Source organism: Schistocerca gregaria, chromosome 3, assembly GCF_023897955.1.
Source record: "Schistocerca gregaria isolate iqSchGreg1 chromosome 3, iqSchGreg1.2, whole genome shotgun sequence".
Classification (NCBI taxonomy): Eukaryota; Metazoa; Arthropoda; class Insecta; order Orthoptera; family Acrididae; genus Schistocerca; species Schistocerca gregaria.
The window spans coordinates 554,607,859-554,625,006 of NC_064922.1; the positions used below are offsets into that span (position 1 = coordinate 554,607,859).

The 17,148-nt window shown below is 43.8% G+C and overlaps 1 protein-coding gene across 1 annotated transcript in view; it reads left to right on the forward strand.

Moving 5' to 3' along the window:
• LOC126354146 (low-density lipoprotein receptor-related protein 4) overlaps nt 1-17,148 on the forward strand; it is a 765,275-nt gene that overhangs the window by 495,789 nt on the left and 252,338 nt on the right. Inside the window, exon 8 of the mRNA XM_050003556.1 lies at nt 14,386-14,548. Within this exon, the coding sequence (XP_049859513.1) occupies nt 14,386-14,548 (163 nt within the window). The remainder of the gene's footprint in view (nt 1-14,385; nt 14,549-17,148) is intronic.

The following is a 17,148-nucleotide window of genomic DNA, read 5'->3' on the forward strand; positions in this document are numbered from 1 at the left end:
CGCAACAGGCACCAACAAATCAAAATTTTATTGCTATCGTCATTTATTTCTCATTCTTTTCTTCCTATGACTATAATGGCAGTCTCTCACCTTTCACCGACAGCTGTCATGCACAGCAGAGCGTCGTGCCACATATGATATGTAGCTGCATACACAGCGAAATTCTATGAAGCTGTTGTTATTTCTTGAGAAGATATTCTGACTGACTTAAATGACTACGTAGGTACAACGACAGTAGCGACGCCCATGTTAAGTCCGTCTCGCGTGCGCGGTATGATGCTTACAGAAGGCGGAACATGAGGTAACAGGGTATAAAAAAAGCTTGATGGGGAAAGCACGAAGTTCTAGCAGGACTGGCTCTTCTTTTTCTTTCCTCGACGAGGGAGAAGTTCATAAGAAACCGTAAACGGGTGGTTTGATGAAATGGGATTTAATGTACTCGTATTTCCTACTCAGTACCCTCATCTTAACCCGACTGCGACTCGCTCGGATAATTTATTGTGCTTTTTCAAAGTCGCATCGGACTGTCACAAAACTATTCGCACTGTTGTAAGAAGAACAGACGGAAATTTTTGCAGCTGTACACTTCACCATGGCTTAGTAGAAAGTTCAAATGTGTGTGAATTCCAAACTGCTGAAGTCATCGGTTCTTAGATTTACGCATTACTGAATCTAACTTATGCTAAGAACAACACACACACCCATGCCCGAGGAAGGACTCGAAGCTCCAGCGGGAGGTGCCGTGCAATCCGTGACAGGGCTCCTTAGAAGTACTAGAAAGTACTCTGTGACACGATAAATACGTAGGACAAGCAATGCCTTAGATGTTTCCTGTTTCTACAGAAAATGCTCTCTTCTTGCGACAACAGACCCCCAGTTAGCCATACCTCAGTGAAGGACATGTGCAGCGTTACGGAATGGGATGAAAAATTGAGATTATATCGCCATTCCTGGAACATGAACCAAAGAAATCTGCGTTGTCATACGTAGTGGATTCTTCTGAAATTTTCCCGGCGTATTTGTTCTTCTAATAATTTCTGGGTATGTAGCCGGATCCCGTCGACATGCGCGAGATTCGGCATAAATACCGCGACTGCACCTGGGCTCTTCAGTAGTTGTGTACTCACTTGATGATGGCCGGACATCTCTGGGCCGAAATATCGTGGCAGAATGTCGACGGGATCCGGCTGCATACCCGGAAATTATTAGTAGTGGATTCTGATAAATAAATTTTGTGTTCACTGTGTATACTTTCATCAGTAGTCTAGTTGAGTAGACCGCGTCATGAACGGGAACCTTAAAGTTACGACTGACCAGAACTTAGCAAATACTACGGTCAGTCCACAGAAGGATGCTAAGTCCTCCGTGGCGCACGGGAGTGGAGATAAAAGACGCTATAGGAAGTGGGCTGAGGTCTTCTCCTCTCTACATTCGCAGAACACGCACTCAGACCTATCTCTGAATATTACTTTTCTTCCCTATGGCACCACGACGGACTCTCCTGAGAGATTCTAGGAAGCCCGTACTTACATGTGTCCGTAACTTAGTCATTCATTGGGTACTGTCCATAATTCAAGTTCCTGCGTTCAGACACGCCACGCTTTTAGTCTCGTTTTGAGACTCATCTCCTCTGCTTCCTCAATTGTCTTGCCTTGGGCAGTGATAACATCGTTTCAGCGTAGATGAAATTCCAGATCCGTCATGATTGTTTGTGAGATATGAATCTGCGTTCTGATGTCAAAATTAGAGAGTGAACTTCAGGTGATTTTGCTTTAGTCTTTTCATTTCTTGCTACTACTTGTCGAACTTCAGACGGAGTAATTACGCTGCATGTATCAGTGATATCAATGATAGATACGTGTACTCTTATGGTATGCTGTGATCCGCACCATATAGGACATGTTCGTTGACTACTAGCGTAGCACGCAAAAAGTGCAAAGCGCTCGTAGCTTCTGGTTTTTCTCTCTAGGTTGTTTACTTCAATTTGCACGCGACAATATTTCTGACAGCCACTTTCAACTTGGTGTTCAGTCAGCGCTGCTTAGAAGGCAAGGTGTGGTTGGATTTCTCAGAAAAAAAGCCACGATTCTGTTTCTGTTGTTTCCCTTCATAGTACGTAGTGGTAGTATCTGCTCTTTAGTGCTATCAACCATTTTCCTCTGCTTCTTCAATTGTCTTGTCTTGGCCAGTGATAACACCGTGTCAGCGTAGATGAAATTCCAGGTCCGGCAGTATTATTTTTGAGATGTTGAACAAAGACAGCATTAACACACCGCCTTGAGGCAAACTAATTTTCTGTTTTCTCTGTCCGCTTCTGTGACTTGAAAGTCCACAAACATGGTTCGATTATGGAGATTTTTACAGTGCAGGTTCAGAAATCGTATTTTTTGATGATGGAGAGTTCTGTTAATAAAATGCTACGGTTCACAACATCGCAAACTGCTGTAAAGTGTCTAGAAACATCTTCTGGAATATCGTTTGTTTCGTACCCACCTTCTGTATCTTCCAAGTTAATTTTCTGAGGTGTGCAATTTTGTACTGTCTTAAGGCATGCTTGTTCTGTAATCAGTAACAGATCAATCTCTTCCATAAGTATTTTCAGTACTAGGCTCTCCGTTGCCTTGTAAAAGTGACAAAGTAAGAAAAATCAGTCGATAGCCTCTTGAACTGATTCGATTTTTGTCGGGTATACATGGCCGCAATCTTAATCTTCTCCGTATAATAGTAATGGACGCAGTTTTTCAGCAGCTGTAGTAATTAGTTCTTTGCGATGGACCAAAGTATTTAATTTGATCCAAAGTTATCAAGGCCAAGTTCTTATCCCTCCAGCATTTCTATAGAGCCAGTTCCAATTCATCTAACGTGAAAGACATGAAAAATCCGCGTTTAATTACATCGTCTTATGGTATTTTTCTTGTCTAGTTTGGTGGAAGAAATTGGTTTCCCATTTAATAAATGTCGGTGAGCAATCTGACTGCTTTAAAACTTAATAGGTATCTGATTGATAAGGTTCACTACTCAAGCATCTTAATAGACTCTAGATTTGCTTGTGCCCCGTTCATGTCAGTTTCCGCCATCAACTTTATCCATAGTTCCCATTGAGCCTAAGCTGCAAGTAAGAGTACAAAATGTGCTGTTTGAAGACTCTTATTGCTTAAAAAGTTTTCTTTGTAGAGTTTAAAATTTTAGAATAGGAGCTGTAGGAAATGTTATCCCTCGGAGATAACTGATTCTGAAGTTTCTTCTAACCTGTCCATGCTCTGTTTTTAATAGCGTACACAGCGCCCTCGTAAGCATCAGAGCTGGTATGGATTACACAAATCTTTCTATGAAGAATAGAAGAAAATCACTTCCAGTCGGTCTTTCTAAAAACAGTGCCTCCGTTTGAAACGAACTTTCGGGGGTCTTTTAGCTCGGAAGTTACGGCACGTAATTGGTGTGTGCTGTGCATGTACATACAGATTTTGAACAGTTCTGCAATATTCTTTCACTTACAAAGGGTAAATCTGGGTTATAACATCTCAGTTAGCTTCTGGTACTGAATGGAGGAGGAGGCTTGTTGTTGTGAATAAAAGAGAAAAGAGCATCTTGTCGTTGCGGGAAGAGCACTAATCTGCCGTTAAGTTACGTTAAGCTTCCGTGTTTCAGCATATTACTGTAAAGTTTTTACTGAATTTCTTGCTTCCTAACCCATTCGGATTTGTCAGTGTGCTGATTCTATGGTGCGAAATGTCATAGTGTTAGGTTTCCAGATCTCACCGCTAAACACGACGTGGGTTGGGATTCCCCAATCAGTCATTTCACGTATCTTTAATGTGTAGCTCACAAGGGAACTTCCCCATCGTACCCCCCCCCCCCCCCTCAGATTTAGTTATAACTTGGCACAGTGGATAGGCCTTGAAAAACTGAACACAGATCAATCGAGAAAACAGGAAGAAACTTCGTGGCAGGTTAAAACTGTGTGCCCGACCGAGACTCGAACTCAGGACCTTTGCCTTTCGCGGGCAAGTGATCTACCATCTGAGCTACCAAAGCACGACTCACAGCCGGTACTCACAGCTTTACTTCTGCCAGTACCTCGTCTCCTACCTTCCAAACTTTACAGAAGCTTTCCTGCGAACCTTGCAGAACGAGCGCTCCTGAATGGTAGGAGACGAGATACTGGCAGAAGAAAAGCTGTGAGTAGCGGGCGTGCGTCGTGCTTCGGTAGCTCAGATGGTAGAACGCTTGCCCGCGAAAGGCAAAGTTCCCGAGTTCGAGTCTCGGTCGGGCACACAGTTTTAATCTGCCAGGAAGTTTCATATCAGTGCACACTCCGCTGCAGAGTGAAAATGACATTCTGAAAACAGGAGGAAGTTGTGCGGAACTATGAAAAAAATAAGCAAAGTATACAAACTGAGTAGTCCATGCGCAAGATATACAACATCAAGGAGAGCATGGAGTCAGGAGCGCCGTGGTCCCGTGTTTAGCGTGAGCAGCTTTGGAATGAGAGGTCCTTGGTTCAAGTCTTTCCTCGAGTGAAAAAGTTTGATTTTTTTATTTTCAGGCAATTATCAAAGTCCAGGTACTCACAAATAATCAACTTCGCTCTCTAAAATTCCAGGACAAGTTTAAATTTGCTTGGACATATGCAGAATTTGACGGTCCACACAAGAAAAATTTGAAAACGTTGAAAACAAATGTTTTGACAGAGCAGAGAGAAAACTGTGCGACTGTAAACTGTTGCATTTATTTGTTGCAGTTTATGTGACAAACTTTTTTGGGAGTGATTATCACATCCAAAAGAAAACCTAAATCGGGCAAGGTAGAAGAGTCTTTTTACCCATTCGCCAAGTGTACAAGTTAGGTGGGTCGACAACGTATTCCTGTCATGTGACGCACATGCCGTCACCAGTGTCGTATACAATATATCAGACGTGTTTTCCTGTGGAGGAATCGGTTGACCTATGACCTTGCGATCAAATGTTTTCGGTTCCCATTGGAGAGGCACGTCCTTTCGTCTACTAATCGCAAGGTTTTGCGGTGCGGTCGCAAAACACAGACACTAAACTTATTACAGTGAATAGAGACGTCAATGAACGAACGGACAGATCATAACTTTGCGAAAATAAAAAAAGTAAATTTTTCACAAGAGGGAAGACTTAAGCCAAGGACCTCTCGTTCGTCAGCTGTTCACGCTAACCACGGGACCACTGCGCTCCTGAGCTCACGCTATCCTTGATGTTGCCTATCTTGCACATGGACTTCTCAGTTTGTACATTTTGCTTATTTTATTCATAGTTCCACACAACTTCTTCCTGTTTCCTCGATTCTCTATCCAAACCGGCGCCGACGCAATTGTGGTGCATCAAAGGCCGTAGATGACAGAGGCGAATGACGGTTGCGGGGATGTGTACGGGCAAACAGACGTGCAACGGTCGCGGTGGAGGTTCGAGTCCTCCCGCGGGCATGGATGTGCCCGTTTGTCCTTAGGGTAATTAGGTTAAGTAGTGTGTAAGCTTAGGGACTGATGACATTAGCAGTTAAGTCCCATAAGATCTCACACACATTTGAACCTTTTTTTTAGACGTGCAACTGTTGAACAACTGAATTTCCAGATGAACCAAGGGGCTACCAACAGTGTCTCCTCAACAACTGTTCAGTGAACGTTGATGCACATGAGCTTCTCACTGCAGGTGTCTGGTTCATGCACTCATGTTGACTGCCGTTCATCGCGACGAAGGCTGCAATTCGCACTTCAGTACCGCAACTGAATGTCCACTGAGCGATCTGTCCCCTCTTCAACTGAATCACGTTTTATGCTCCATCGGACAGATAGCCGTTGGATCGTCGGAAGGGTCCAGAACGGAGGAAGGAGCGTTATGTTTTGTTTGTTTGTTCTTGTCAGCAGTATTCTGACTGGTTTTGTGCAGCTCATCACGATATCCCTTCTGCGTCAACCACTTCATCTCAAAGTAGCACTTGCACCCAACGCCTATAACTATTTGTTTTATATATTCCAATTTGTCTTCCCCTACAGGTTTCATCGTACACATCTTCCTCAAATATCATGGAAATCGTTTCTTCATATCTTATCAGATAAACTATCATCCCGTCTCCTCACCTTATCAATGTTTTCTACACGTTCTTGTCTTCATCTCATGCGAATCAGTTTTCTTCTTTTCCCGCTTTCCCACAGTCCATGATTCACTTCCACACAACGCTGTGCTCCAAACAATTGCCTTCTGTACGTGTAACAGTTTGCTTATAATGTCCTCCATGTTTCGTCCGTCATGTGTTATGTTGCTTACGAGGAAAAGAAGCAAGTCAATTGTCAGTTTCGTCTGTCCCAATTTTAATGTTAAGTTTGTCGCTAATGACGTTTCTTCTACTCCTCATTAGTTTCTTCGGTTGACTCTCAATCCATAATGCGTTCCCGCTAGACTGTTCATTCAATTTACCAACTCCTATAATTCTTCTTCGCTTTCCTTGAGAATAGTAATGTCATCAGATAACCTTTCATTCTCAATTATATACCACTCTAAGCCTTTCCTTTTCTTTACGTTACTGTTTCTTTGATGTATAGATTGAACAGTAGGGCCGAAAGTTTATATCTCCAGATTTTACCATTTGTAATCTCAGCATTTCGTTCTTTGTCTTCCACTCTTATTTTGCTCGTGTTTCTTGTAGATTCATGGCTATTACTCAAGTGGACATATGTATATATGTGCCACATCTCCTGCTGAAATGAAATGATCGTATGACATTGTTTGCCCGGAGGTCCCATTCAGGTTCGGGCGCCAAGTGCAAGTCTTATTTCAGTCGCCGCCACATTGGATGACTTGATGATGAGGACAACACAACACCCAGTCCAAGAGCGACTGAGAAAATCCCCAACCCGGCCGGGAATCGAACCTGGGCCCAGTGCACTGGAGGCAAGCACGTTACCACACAGCTAAGCAGGCGTACCATCTCCTGCTAAACTACTGGATCTATTTCAAACAAAATTGGTACATATACTCTTACTGTCTGAAAAGAACCCCTGTGAGCGTAAGGACCACGTATCCCTCAGAGGGATGGGGATGGGAGTAAAAAAGCACCGTAACTCACGGCGCGCAAATAACCGAAATATGTTTAAAGAGTATTTAACAGTATTCCCATATAACACTGATTGTACCTTCCAAAAACATACCATTGTGCGGCACATAGTTGAGGAGATATAATGTCATATCCAACGAACTGCGTGAAATTAAACTCCAGGGCGAAATTGGCAAGAGATACAGGTAAAATATGTGTACAACCATGTGTGAAATATTTAAAATTTATGTGAGGTATATATAACATGTGCGTATGTGGAAAAAGCCAGGGGTAAGAAGCTCCTCCTAAACTCCTGGATCGATTTCAACTAAGTTACTAACAGGAGAGAAATACTGTGGACATAAGAAACAGCAAGCTCCTATTGGAGTGGGGGTTGTTGTGTCCGACTTTTTGCACACTGAGATGACTAGTTATAATGCAGTTAATCAGAACACTCTGAATAAGTAATACTTTATTAGGTGCAACAAAACTTATCTTTGCTCCCAGGCTTGGCTGTAGCTATATGAAACTGCACACGTGGACTTGGGGTTCCGAACACACTTAATGACCCACGATTACTGAGTGGCGAATTGATACAACTTCAGAATGACCGTACCGTGTCTTCACTACAGTCGTTAGAAAACACAAGTTCGTAGACACTAGTTGATACAGTTCTGACAGCGTTGGCGCGTAGGCACAGTTCACTGGAGACATAAGTCTCTTCACTCTCCGACGATTGACAAGGGCTACGTCACTTCGAGCAGGCACCATAACGACGTTATTCCGACAGGAACTTCCTGGAAATGGACCGGATATCACCACCAACAGAACTGCCCTCCTGGCGATGCTACTTCATGGAAGAGGCGCGGTGCTTCCTCCTCGGAATTACGGAAGGCTCGGCTTCTTCCTAGCATCTCACTGGTGCCTCCTGATACCGCTTTGTTGCGCAGTATACTTGCGATGGTCGCTACTTCTTGCGCCGCTTTCGATACTCGACTACACCGCAGGAGGGTCAGCGAGGAGTGAGAAAGTGGGAGTAGTATATGGACACAGACAGGGGGCAGGAGATGGACAGAGAAAGGGGAGAGTAGGGGATGGACTTGAGGAGGTGAGGTTGAGCTACAGGGAGAGGACGAGATGGACGAAGGGGGAAGGAGAAGATAGATAAAGGAAAGAAGAAGAGACGGACAGAGACAGGGGGAAGAACAGCTGGACGACGGTGGTGGAGGGGGGAGATGAACTAATAGAATACTGGAACAAATGCGTACCGGGCATCGGCGGGTATCCAGCTAGTAATGTATAAAATTCTTGAATGAGATTTTCACTCTGCAGCGGAGTGTGCGCTGATACGAAACTTTCTGGTAGATTAAAACTGTGTGCCGGACCGAGACTCGAACTTGGGACCTTCGCCTTTCGCGGGCAAGTGCTCTACCAACTGAGCTACCCAAGCACGACTCACGACCCGTCCTCACAGCTTTACTTCTGCCAGTACCTCGTCTCCTACCTTCCAAACTTTACAGAAGGAGAGCTTCTGTAAAGTTTGGAAGGTAGGAGACGAGGTACTGGCAGAAGTAAAGCTGTGAGGACGGGTCGTGAGTCGTGCTTGGGTAGCTCAGTTGGTAGAGCACTGGAGAACTTCTGTAAAGTTTGGAAGGTAGGAGACGAGGTACTGGCAGAAGTAAAGCTGTGAGGACGGGTCGTGAGTCGTGCTTGGCGGGCAAGTGCTCTACCAACTGAGCTACCCAAGTACGACTCACGACCCGTCCTCACAGCTTTACTTCTGCCAGTACCTAGTCTCCTACCTTCCAAACTTTACAGAAGGAGAGCTTCTGTAAAGTTTGGAAGGTAGGAGACGAGGTACTGGCAGAAGTAAAGCTGTGAGGACGGGTCGTGAGTCGTGCTTGGGTAGCTCAGTTGGTAGAGCACTGGAGAGCTTCTGTAAAGTTTGGAAGGTAGGAGACGAGGTACTGGCAGAAGTAAAGCTGTGAGAACGGGTGGTGAGTCGTGCTTGGGTAGCTCAGTTGGTAGAGCACTTGCCCGCGAAAGGCAAAGGTCCCGACTTCGAGTCTCGGTCCGGCACACAGTTTTAATCTGCCAGAAAGTTTTATATAATTCTTCTTTCCCTATAGCTTACACACTACAGTTTACTTAAAATAGCCAAATAAAATTTAAATTTTGTTAGTGGCACGTTTTGCATAGCAGTAAAATAAAACGTGTAAGAAGCATATGAGTTCAAATCACAGAGAAACGGCCCCGCCATTCATAAGCGCTAAGGCTTCCCCGGGACCTGGAACCGGCCACGCTACACTGACAATATTGTCAAAGAATAATAGCTAAGCAAACAGTAAATGAGCTTAGTACAATTAACAATGTATATTCTTGACTCTTCATTCAAACTTGACTTGCATTCTGGAGCAACGGAATACAAATACCTAGATGGTCATCCGGATTTAGACTTAGATTTTTTTGAACAAAACTCGTTAATCTTTCTTTTTGTTGAAGATCCTGCACTCCATATTTAGAGGAACCAATATAGTCGGAACTAAGCGTTTTAGGCAGTAGGTGATACAGTGATGCTGAATGAAAGGCGTTTGACAGTCAAGAGGGCAAGGGGTCATGCCTTGAACGAGTACCATAGCAGAATATCGAAAGAATATCTCTAAAAAAAAAAACAAAGAAATTCTGGTAGTATGTAAAGGCTTAAAGGCTCTCTTAGTGGCACCAAAGTCCCAGGTACTCATGGAGGACACAGGAACTGAAACTAAGGTTACCAAAACGAAAGCAGATATACTGAACTCAATTTCCAAACGTAGATTACTCGAAGAAAACTCCGTGTTCAGTAACTGGAAGAAAACACAGGGCACACCCTATTCACAAGCGAGTACATGGTACGAGCACGATGGGTGTCCGGTTCCATATGCGCTCATGGGTGGGAGAGTGTTCACCCAGCTTTTACTTGGTCGCTGTATAAGAAGTGATAGCGTTTTCAGTTAGTCTGCCTTGAAGCCTCTGAATTTTTTTCACTGGCTTGTAGACACGAAGTCAACGCACAAGTTCCGACAACCCAATAGCGTATCGTTGGAGCATGTGCAATGGTATCAAAACAATCTGTTGTCACTTCAGAAGCACTCGCACGAGTAACTGCAAACGCGTTTTGCAGTAGGCGAAGATCATTTCGAATACTTCGTAACATGATCGATGTATTAAGAAATTATCCATGACCACAATATTTTGTGATTTCCTTTTTGTTGCTGATATAATTTTGGATCGCAGTTTTGTATGTTGACATTAAACCTATGACGCTAAGTTATTATTTAACATTCTTTAAACCTCAGTTCCCTCTTTCACATATCCATTCAAGTTTTGACGCGCACGTTTCTTTCAAATCTCTGACGGAAACGAGAGCAGAACTGTTACTGTAGTTAACTGGTGAATCATCCTAACCTGCCACGTCCTTTTTCGTGCACAAAACACATAAATTCTGGGTTCTAAATTTTGAAATTTCACCGAAAATGCTAAGCGGATCTTGAAGAGCATAACGCCGTTGAATTTATCTTTTTATAACTGCGATAGTATCAGCAGAAATTACCATAGCCCTATTTGAAAAAGCGAATCTTTGTAATTAGTATTACTAGGAGAAAAAGACTATGTCATTTATTGAGGGATTTTTTAACAATTCATTGGGGTGAAAAAAGAATTATGGTACACTAAACGGTTCATGATATACACTGTCCAGTCACATTAATGTGACCAACTGACAAAAGCCGGAATACAGACCTTTAACAGCGTGGGCCGGTGCAATAACTGCAGCAAGAGATTCATTTAGGTTCTGGAAGTTATCGACATGGCTGTGCAGAGGGGCAGACTAGTGTTACGGCCAGCTGCGCTAGGCTTCTCGGCTGAGGCGCGAAGAGACAGATCGAGGTGTCTCTATTGATTCTCTATTGGATTTAAATCCAGGGAGTTTGGTGGCCAAGGGAGTACAGTAAACTCATCCTGGTGCTCTTTGAACCATGCACGCACAGTACAAGCGGTGTGAAACGGTCCACTGTCCTGCTGTTCATACCAGCGTGCCGAGGAAAAACAATTCTCATCTAGGGGTGGGCGTGGTTTCCAAGGATAGGTGTATACTTGTATTGATTCACTGTGACTTCCTGAATGACGAGATCACCCAGGTAATGCCTAGAATACATTCCCCAGACCATAACGCTCTCTCCTCCAGCCTGGATCCTTCCGACGATTGTTGTAGGGTATGTTTCTGTCCAATGGGGCATAAAACTTGATACAAATGAAAAGGCCACCTGTCGCCACTCACTGGATGTCCAGTTGCGGTACTGGCGTGCAAATTCCAGCCTTCGTCGCCGATGAACAGCAATCAGTATGGGTGCATGAGCCAGGTACCTGCTCTGGAGGCCCAGTCGCAGCAACGTACGCTGTATGGTCGTTGGGGAACCACTGTTGGTAGCCTCTTGCCGGTCAGTTGCTCAACAGTTGCTCTCCTGTTCGCCCGTACACATCTTCGTAGCCGCTATTCATCCCCGTCGCCGGCCGCGGTGGCCGTGAGGTTCTAGGCGCTGCAGTTCGGAACCGCGGGACTGCTACGGTCGCAGGTTCGAATCCTGCCTCGGGCATGGATGTGTGTGACGTCCTTAGGTTAGTTAGGTTTGAGTAGCTCTAAGTCTAGAGGTCTGATGACCTAAGATGTTAAGTCCCATAGTGCTCAGAGCCATTAGAACCATTTTTTCATCCCCGTCATCTATGGACCGTGGTGCACCACAACTGCCTCGGCGCGATTTTGGATAGCGCCATTTCGTCAAGCACAGTATAGCTTAACCAAGTTGGCACGCGAACATTTTACAAACTTAGCAGAGTCGGAAATGTTTCCATCCTTGGCCCGCAAGCCAATGATCATGTGCTTTTGGACGTCCGATATATCGCTCCCTTTCCGCGTTACGGCAATGACTGCACTGTTTTCCGCTTTCCCCTAACAGGCTTTATATACCTTCCACTGCTGGTGCTGCCATCTGCTGGCTGTGAGTGGTTATTACACACTGACGTCCAACGAAGGTGGCGGTCACATTAATGTGACTGGACCGTGTATTTGAAGCTTAGCTGAATCGCCCTGTGTATCAGTTAACAAATTTAACAGCTGACTTTCAGAGAATAGAGTAGCATCAATATGAAGAGACTCGGAATTGTCGAGGTATTAGTATATAAATTACAAGCTGCATTTAACACAGGATACTTTTCAGTCGCTTGTGTGGGGGCGTGGCCACGCGGTTGGGCTTCTGACCGACAACGAAAGCAAGGCAAAGGCGCACTTTCTCAGACTGACAGTACATGCTATCAATAACAATTCGTAAATACTCCTGTAGAACCGTAAACCACAGAAAGTTGAGCAAGGGAAGACAGAAATGGAAAGATTCTCCACTTAGGAAAAAAATAAAACCTGAAAGACTGGAAACAGGGAGAAACGACAGAAAGTAAAAGTGTTATCCTCTAATTTATACGCTCGTGCAGCCGCAGTGTTCAGATCCCTGTTCACAGTCTTAGTTCGAAGTGAAAAACTGATTATGGAAGTGCACAATTCGATTTTGTATTGTGTATCCTTATTAAAGATTCGGCAGTTTCTTACTGTTATTCTGTAGCTCTTAAATTAATTGCATGACTCATGTTATTCTGAAATTTTTCGACGAGTGCAATTTCTTGGATTTTATGCTAAATCAATGCAGCAAGTACTGGTGTAAGCAAATTATTACTATATTACAACATTTTATACATATTATTGTTATTATAATTATTATAATCATAGGCATCTGTGGCACGCTAAAAGTATGAGTGACCACAAGTAATATTTGCAGGATGGGAGGCAGTAACAAACTGTGACATCACCACCCCAAAAAATAAAAAATAAAAACAACCTCTGCGCCGTGCAAGATCTCAGTGGCCACGCGGGGCTAGTGTCTGAGAGGACATAAACTTCACTCGACCGGGCAAGATTGTACAAGCACATCACATACCTTGAGTAAGGGAATTCAATGACGTCTAGAGCACCATGCACTTTCAACATGCAGCTTCCTTTGATGCGGCAGCCGAGAGAGACATGCAGACGACAACGGTGCACCCAACGACAACTATGGACACACGAGTAGTTTAGTGTACAGCGTCATGATGGGCGTATCTGTGAGTGGAGACTCCGAAGAGAACAAACGTGCAAGATGGCATCCGTCTTCGCAATATAGGCCCAGTGTCACATGTGATGGCATGTGGTACTATTAGGTGGACAACACGATCACCTCTGATTTGCTTAGCCCATAATTCGAACACTAGGCATTACATATCTGGTTGGTTAACACTGGTGGCTGTGCAGTAGTTTTGAAGTTTTTGTGATATGTTTCAACAACAGAACGCAAGATTATATGTTACTCTGTGCTCTTCTGACTTAGTTCAATTCAGAGAGTGTTCGACTGTTGTCCTTGCTACAATGTTCTCCAGAAAATCCATTGAAAACAAATGGTCATGGGATGACGAGAGACTGCCAAACCACCACTCGCCACCCACTACGATCTATGAACTCTGCTACTGAGTTGAAGCAGCACCGAATGACGTGCCCATATCCGTGATCCAAGTTCAGGTAGAATCGATGTCCAGCTGGGTTAGCGTCGTTGTTGCTAGCAGAGGTAGTAGTGTGAGTACTAAACTTCGAACGCCGTGTAACCCCGAGTTACCTACAAATGGAATCCTGCATACGCACAAAAAGCAAAATTTCGTCTTTGCTGTCCTTCCTGGTTTGCAATTTTAGTAGCCTGCGGGGTGTAAGTACTTCCATGGTGCACTTTACATGGACCTGAATCCAGACGACAAGACTAGGTGTGGCAATGGTGAGACACTGGAAACAAATTACAGCGCATCAAAACTTTGGTTTCCCATGGCTGCTCTAAATAGCTTAAGGCAAAGAGAATGATTCATTTTCCTTTGAGAAGGACACAGCCGATTTCATTTCTCCACCCTTCCCCAAACCGAGCTTGAGTACCTTTCTGATGATCTCGTCGTCGACGGGACTTTAACCCCTAAGGTCCCTTGTTATTTCGACTGAGTATCTAAGAGGGCGCCTCGAACATCGTGTTCGTTTCATCTGTCATGACTGAGAAACGCATTGCTTGTACTGTCATTCGAGATGCTTCTTAAAGGCTCTCAATATTGTTTTATATCACCGTGTCAAGGCAGACGGGATGAATATATCAGTTGTATCATTCAATTTGATTAGTTTCATGTAAATAGTAAATTTGAGTTACTACGGAGAGAACTGAGCTCTTGTGTTCCTTGCAGCTGCTGTTGGACCCCTGGCTTGCGAGGATGGCGAGTTCCTATGCTCGACCCCTCGCTGTGTGAGTATCGAGTTTCGCTGTGACGGAGACGACGACTGCGGGGACTGGAGCGATGAAGACGACTGTCCGGAGATGGGGACCAGCTGCAGCCCTGGAGAATTTAGGTCAGCGCAAGTTAACACTGTTTCTGCCTCTAGCTACTCTTATCGTTATCAAAATGAACGACGCTATTAAGCCACAACAACAATAATTTTACCTTGGTCTCTTCCATGGGTCCGTGATTGCATTCAAAACCAACAATAGCGGAATTGAGGGTCCGCCTCGAAGCAAAACATTTTTATTTTTTATTTATTTAATTATCTCCCAAAGTAGTTTTAGCGACAAATATCGCCATCATCAGTGGGTTCTTTAATTCTGAAACAGAAATAGCATAGTTATGAAACGTTCCAAAACGTTATTACATGTGTACTGTTTGTTTTTTAAATATTGTTTTCTGTGAATACTTTCATAATACCTTATATACTCTACGTCACAGCATGGTTTTAAGATTGTTGTCGCTGTTTGCGGCATATTTTCAGTGTTTTCTGTTGCCATCTTACATCATGTCATCTGCAACTGTCTCAGCGGCTATTGGTAAAGAAATACAGAAACGCGAACGTAGTATGTCAGCATTATAAATTGGGATTGCGGTAATGTTGTGGATACAGTTTTGCTGTATACGTCGTGTACTCACGTCCGTTGGACAGCTTGCAGCTACTTTCATACACAGAAAAACATAACTTTCGCACTTTGTCCGTAATCCAGAACATTATTTCATCTTGTTATTGCGTGCGTCCCGAGAAATGTATCTCACCTTGCGATAAGGCTATGGAAATTGTATCGGGAGCTCTGACGATTTCTGTTTCTTATTTAAGTGTGTGTGTGCAGGGGGAGAGGTTCTGTTGCGTGTGTATGTTTTCTCTTCTGTGTCCTGTGTCAGTTGCCTCAGAGCAGTAAAGAGTGTGTTGTTGCGAAGTGTTACGTTTTTCCCTTCCACTATAGCCTTTCGTATGTAAAAATTTTCTTCTATTGTTAGTTGTCAGTATAAATTGTTGCTGTGTTTCAGGATGTGTGGATCACTTTCGATATTAGGGGGGTTATGGTTTTTGTTCATTAGGTATTCTGCGAAAGTGGAATATGTACTGTCACTCTTTAGAGCTCTCATGTGCTCTGTGTACCTCATTCGGTAATTTCTGTTTGTTTGTCCTTTGTACAGAAATTAAAAAAAACTCATGAATGAAAACAGCTCTGAACCTGAGACCCACTTACACACCATACATTCCATGAACGCTTGATTAATTTTTCTGACATAACACTCAAAAAGCAAGAACGGCAGCTACTTGAGAAAGGCCCCAAATACGATTTGAACACCCACATAACACACAAGACCATAGAAAATCTTACTTTTGAGACTGATTACGTCATGGGCCAACACAAAAAATATGCCGCAAGCAGCGACAACAATCTTGAAACTATTAATGCACTAGAATAGTAGGTCGCCACAGGTGAATCAGCTAAAATCTCCTGTGGTGGGTCTACCCAACTGTATCAAATGGCACCATGCCAGATGGTCATCCAGTCTCACGGTGTGTTAGAATCTCTAAATTTGCGTGTACATCTATACTCTGCGAACCAGTGTGAAGTGCATGGCAGAGCGTACGTCCCATTTTACCACTTGTTACGGCGTTTTCCTGACCCATTCGCATATGGAGCGCGTTTGAAGAATGACTGTTTAAATGCCTCTGTACGTGCTGTAATTAATTTCGTATTCTCCTCACGATCCCTATGGGAGCGATACGTAGAGGTTTGTAGTATATTGCTACAGTCTTCGTTTACGGCCAGTTCTTGAAACTTTGTAAGTAGGCTTCCTCGGTATAGTTTACGCCTATCTTAAAGATTCTACCACTTCAGTTTCTTCAGCATCACTGTGACACTCTCCAACCGATCACACAAACCTGTGACCATTCGTGCTACGATTCCCTGTATACGTCCAATACCCTCAGTTGGTCTTACTTGGGACGGATACTTTAAAGTTGAGCAATATTTTAGGATGAGCCGCAGGAGCGATTTGCAAGCAATCTTCTTTGTAGTCTGCCTGCATTTCCCTAGTAATCTTCTACCAATAAGCCGAAGTCTACCACCTGCTTTACCAGCGTCTGAACGTATTTGATCGTACGATTTCAACTCCCTACAAACTGTAACACTCATGTACTTGTATGAGTTGACAGATTCCAACTGTGATTCATTTCCAATGGCTATTGCCACAGGAAAAAGTGTGCTCATATGCGGATATCCGCAGTAATTGATACCCTGTGAATGAAAGCGTGCCCTGTTACGGATGTCGGCGAGTCATCTGCGAATATCTTCAATAATAATTGCTTTGTATTTAAAAAGTAAAGTACAATATCAGTCTTATTATATACTTCACGTCAAATTGTGTTACCTGCACTCAATGAATGAGGCTATTTTAATCGGCATTGGAGACTGCACAACTGTTGTAACTTGAAGTCTGTGGGCCGGAGTAAATAGCAAATGCTTACCTTCCGGCTACGACCGCTTTTCCTTCACCCAAAGGACCTGCACCTGGGGCTATGAGTTGCTGCGACCCTCATCTTTCGTGCCGTCTGTGAAGCACGTTCTACATGGCAACCCTGGCCACTGGCTACTTAAGAAGTGCTAGTTGCCAAGTTTCTGCTGCCTTGAGTTAACGTTTTGAAGTGACTTG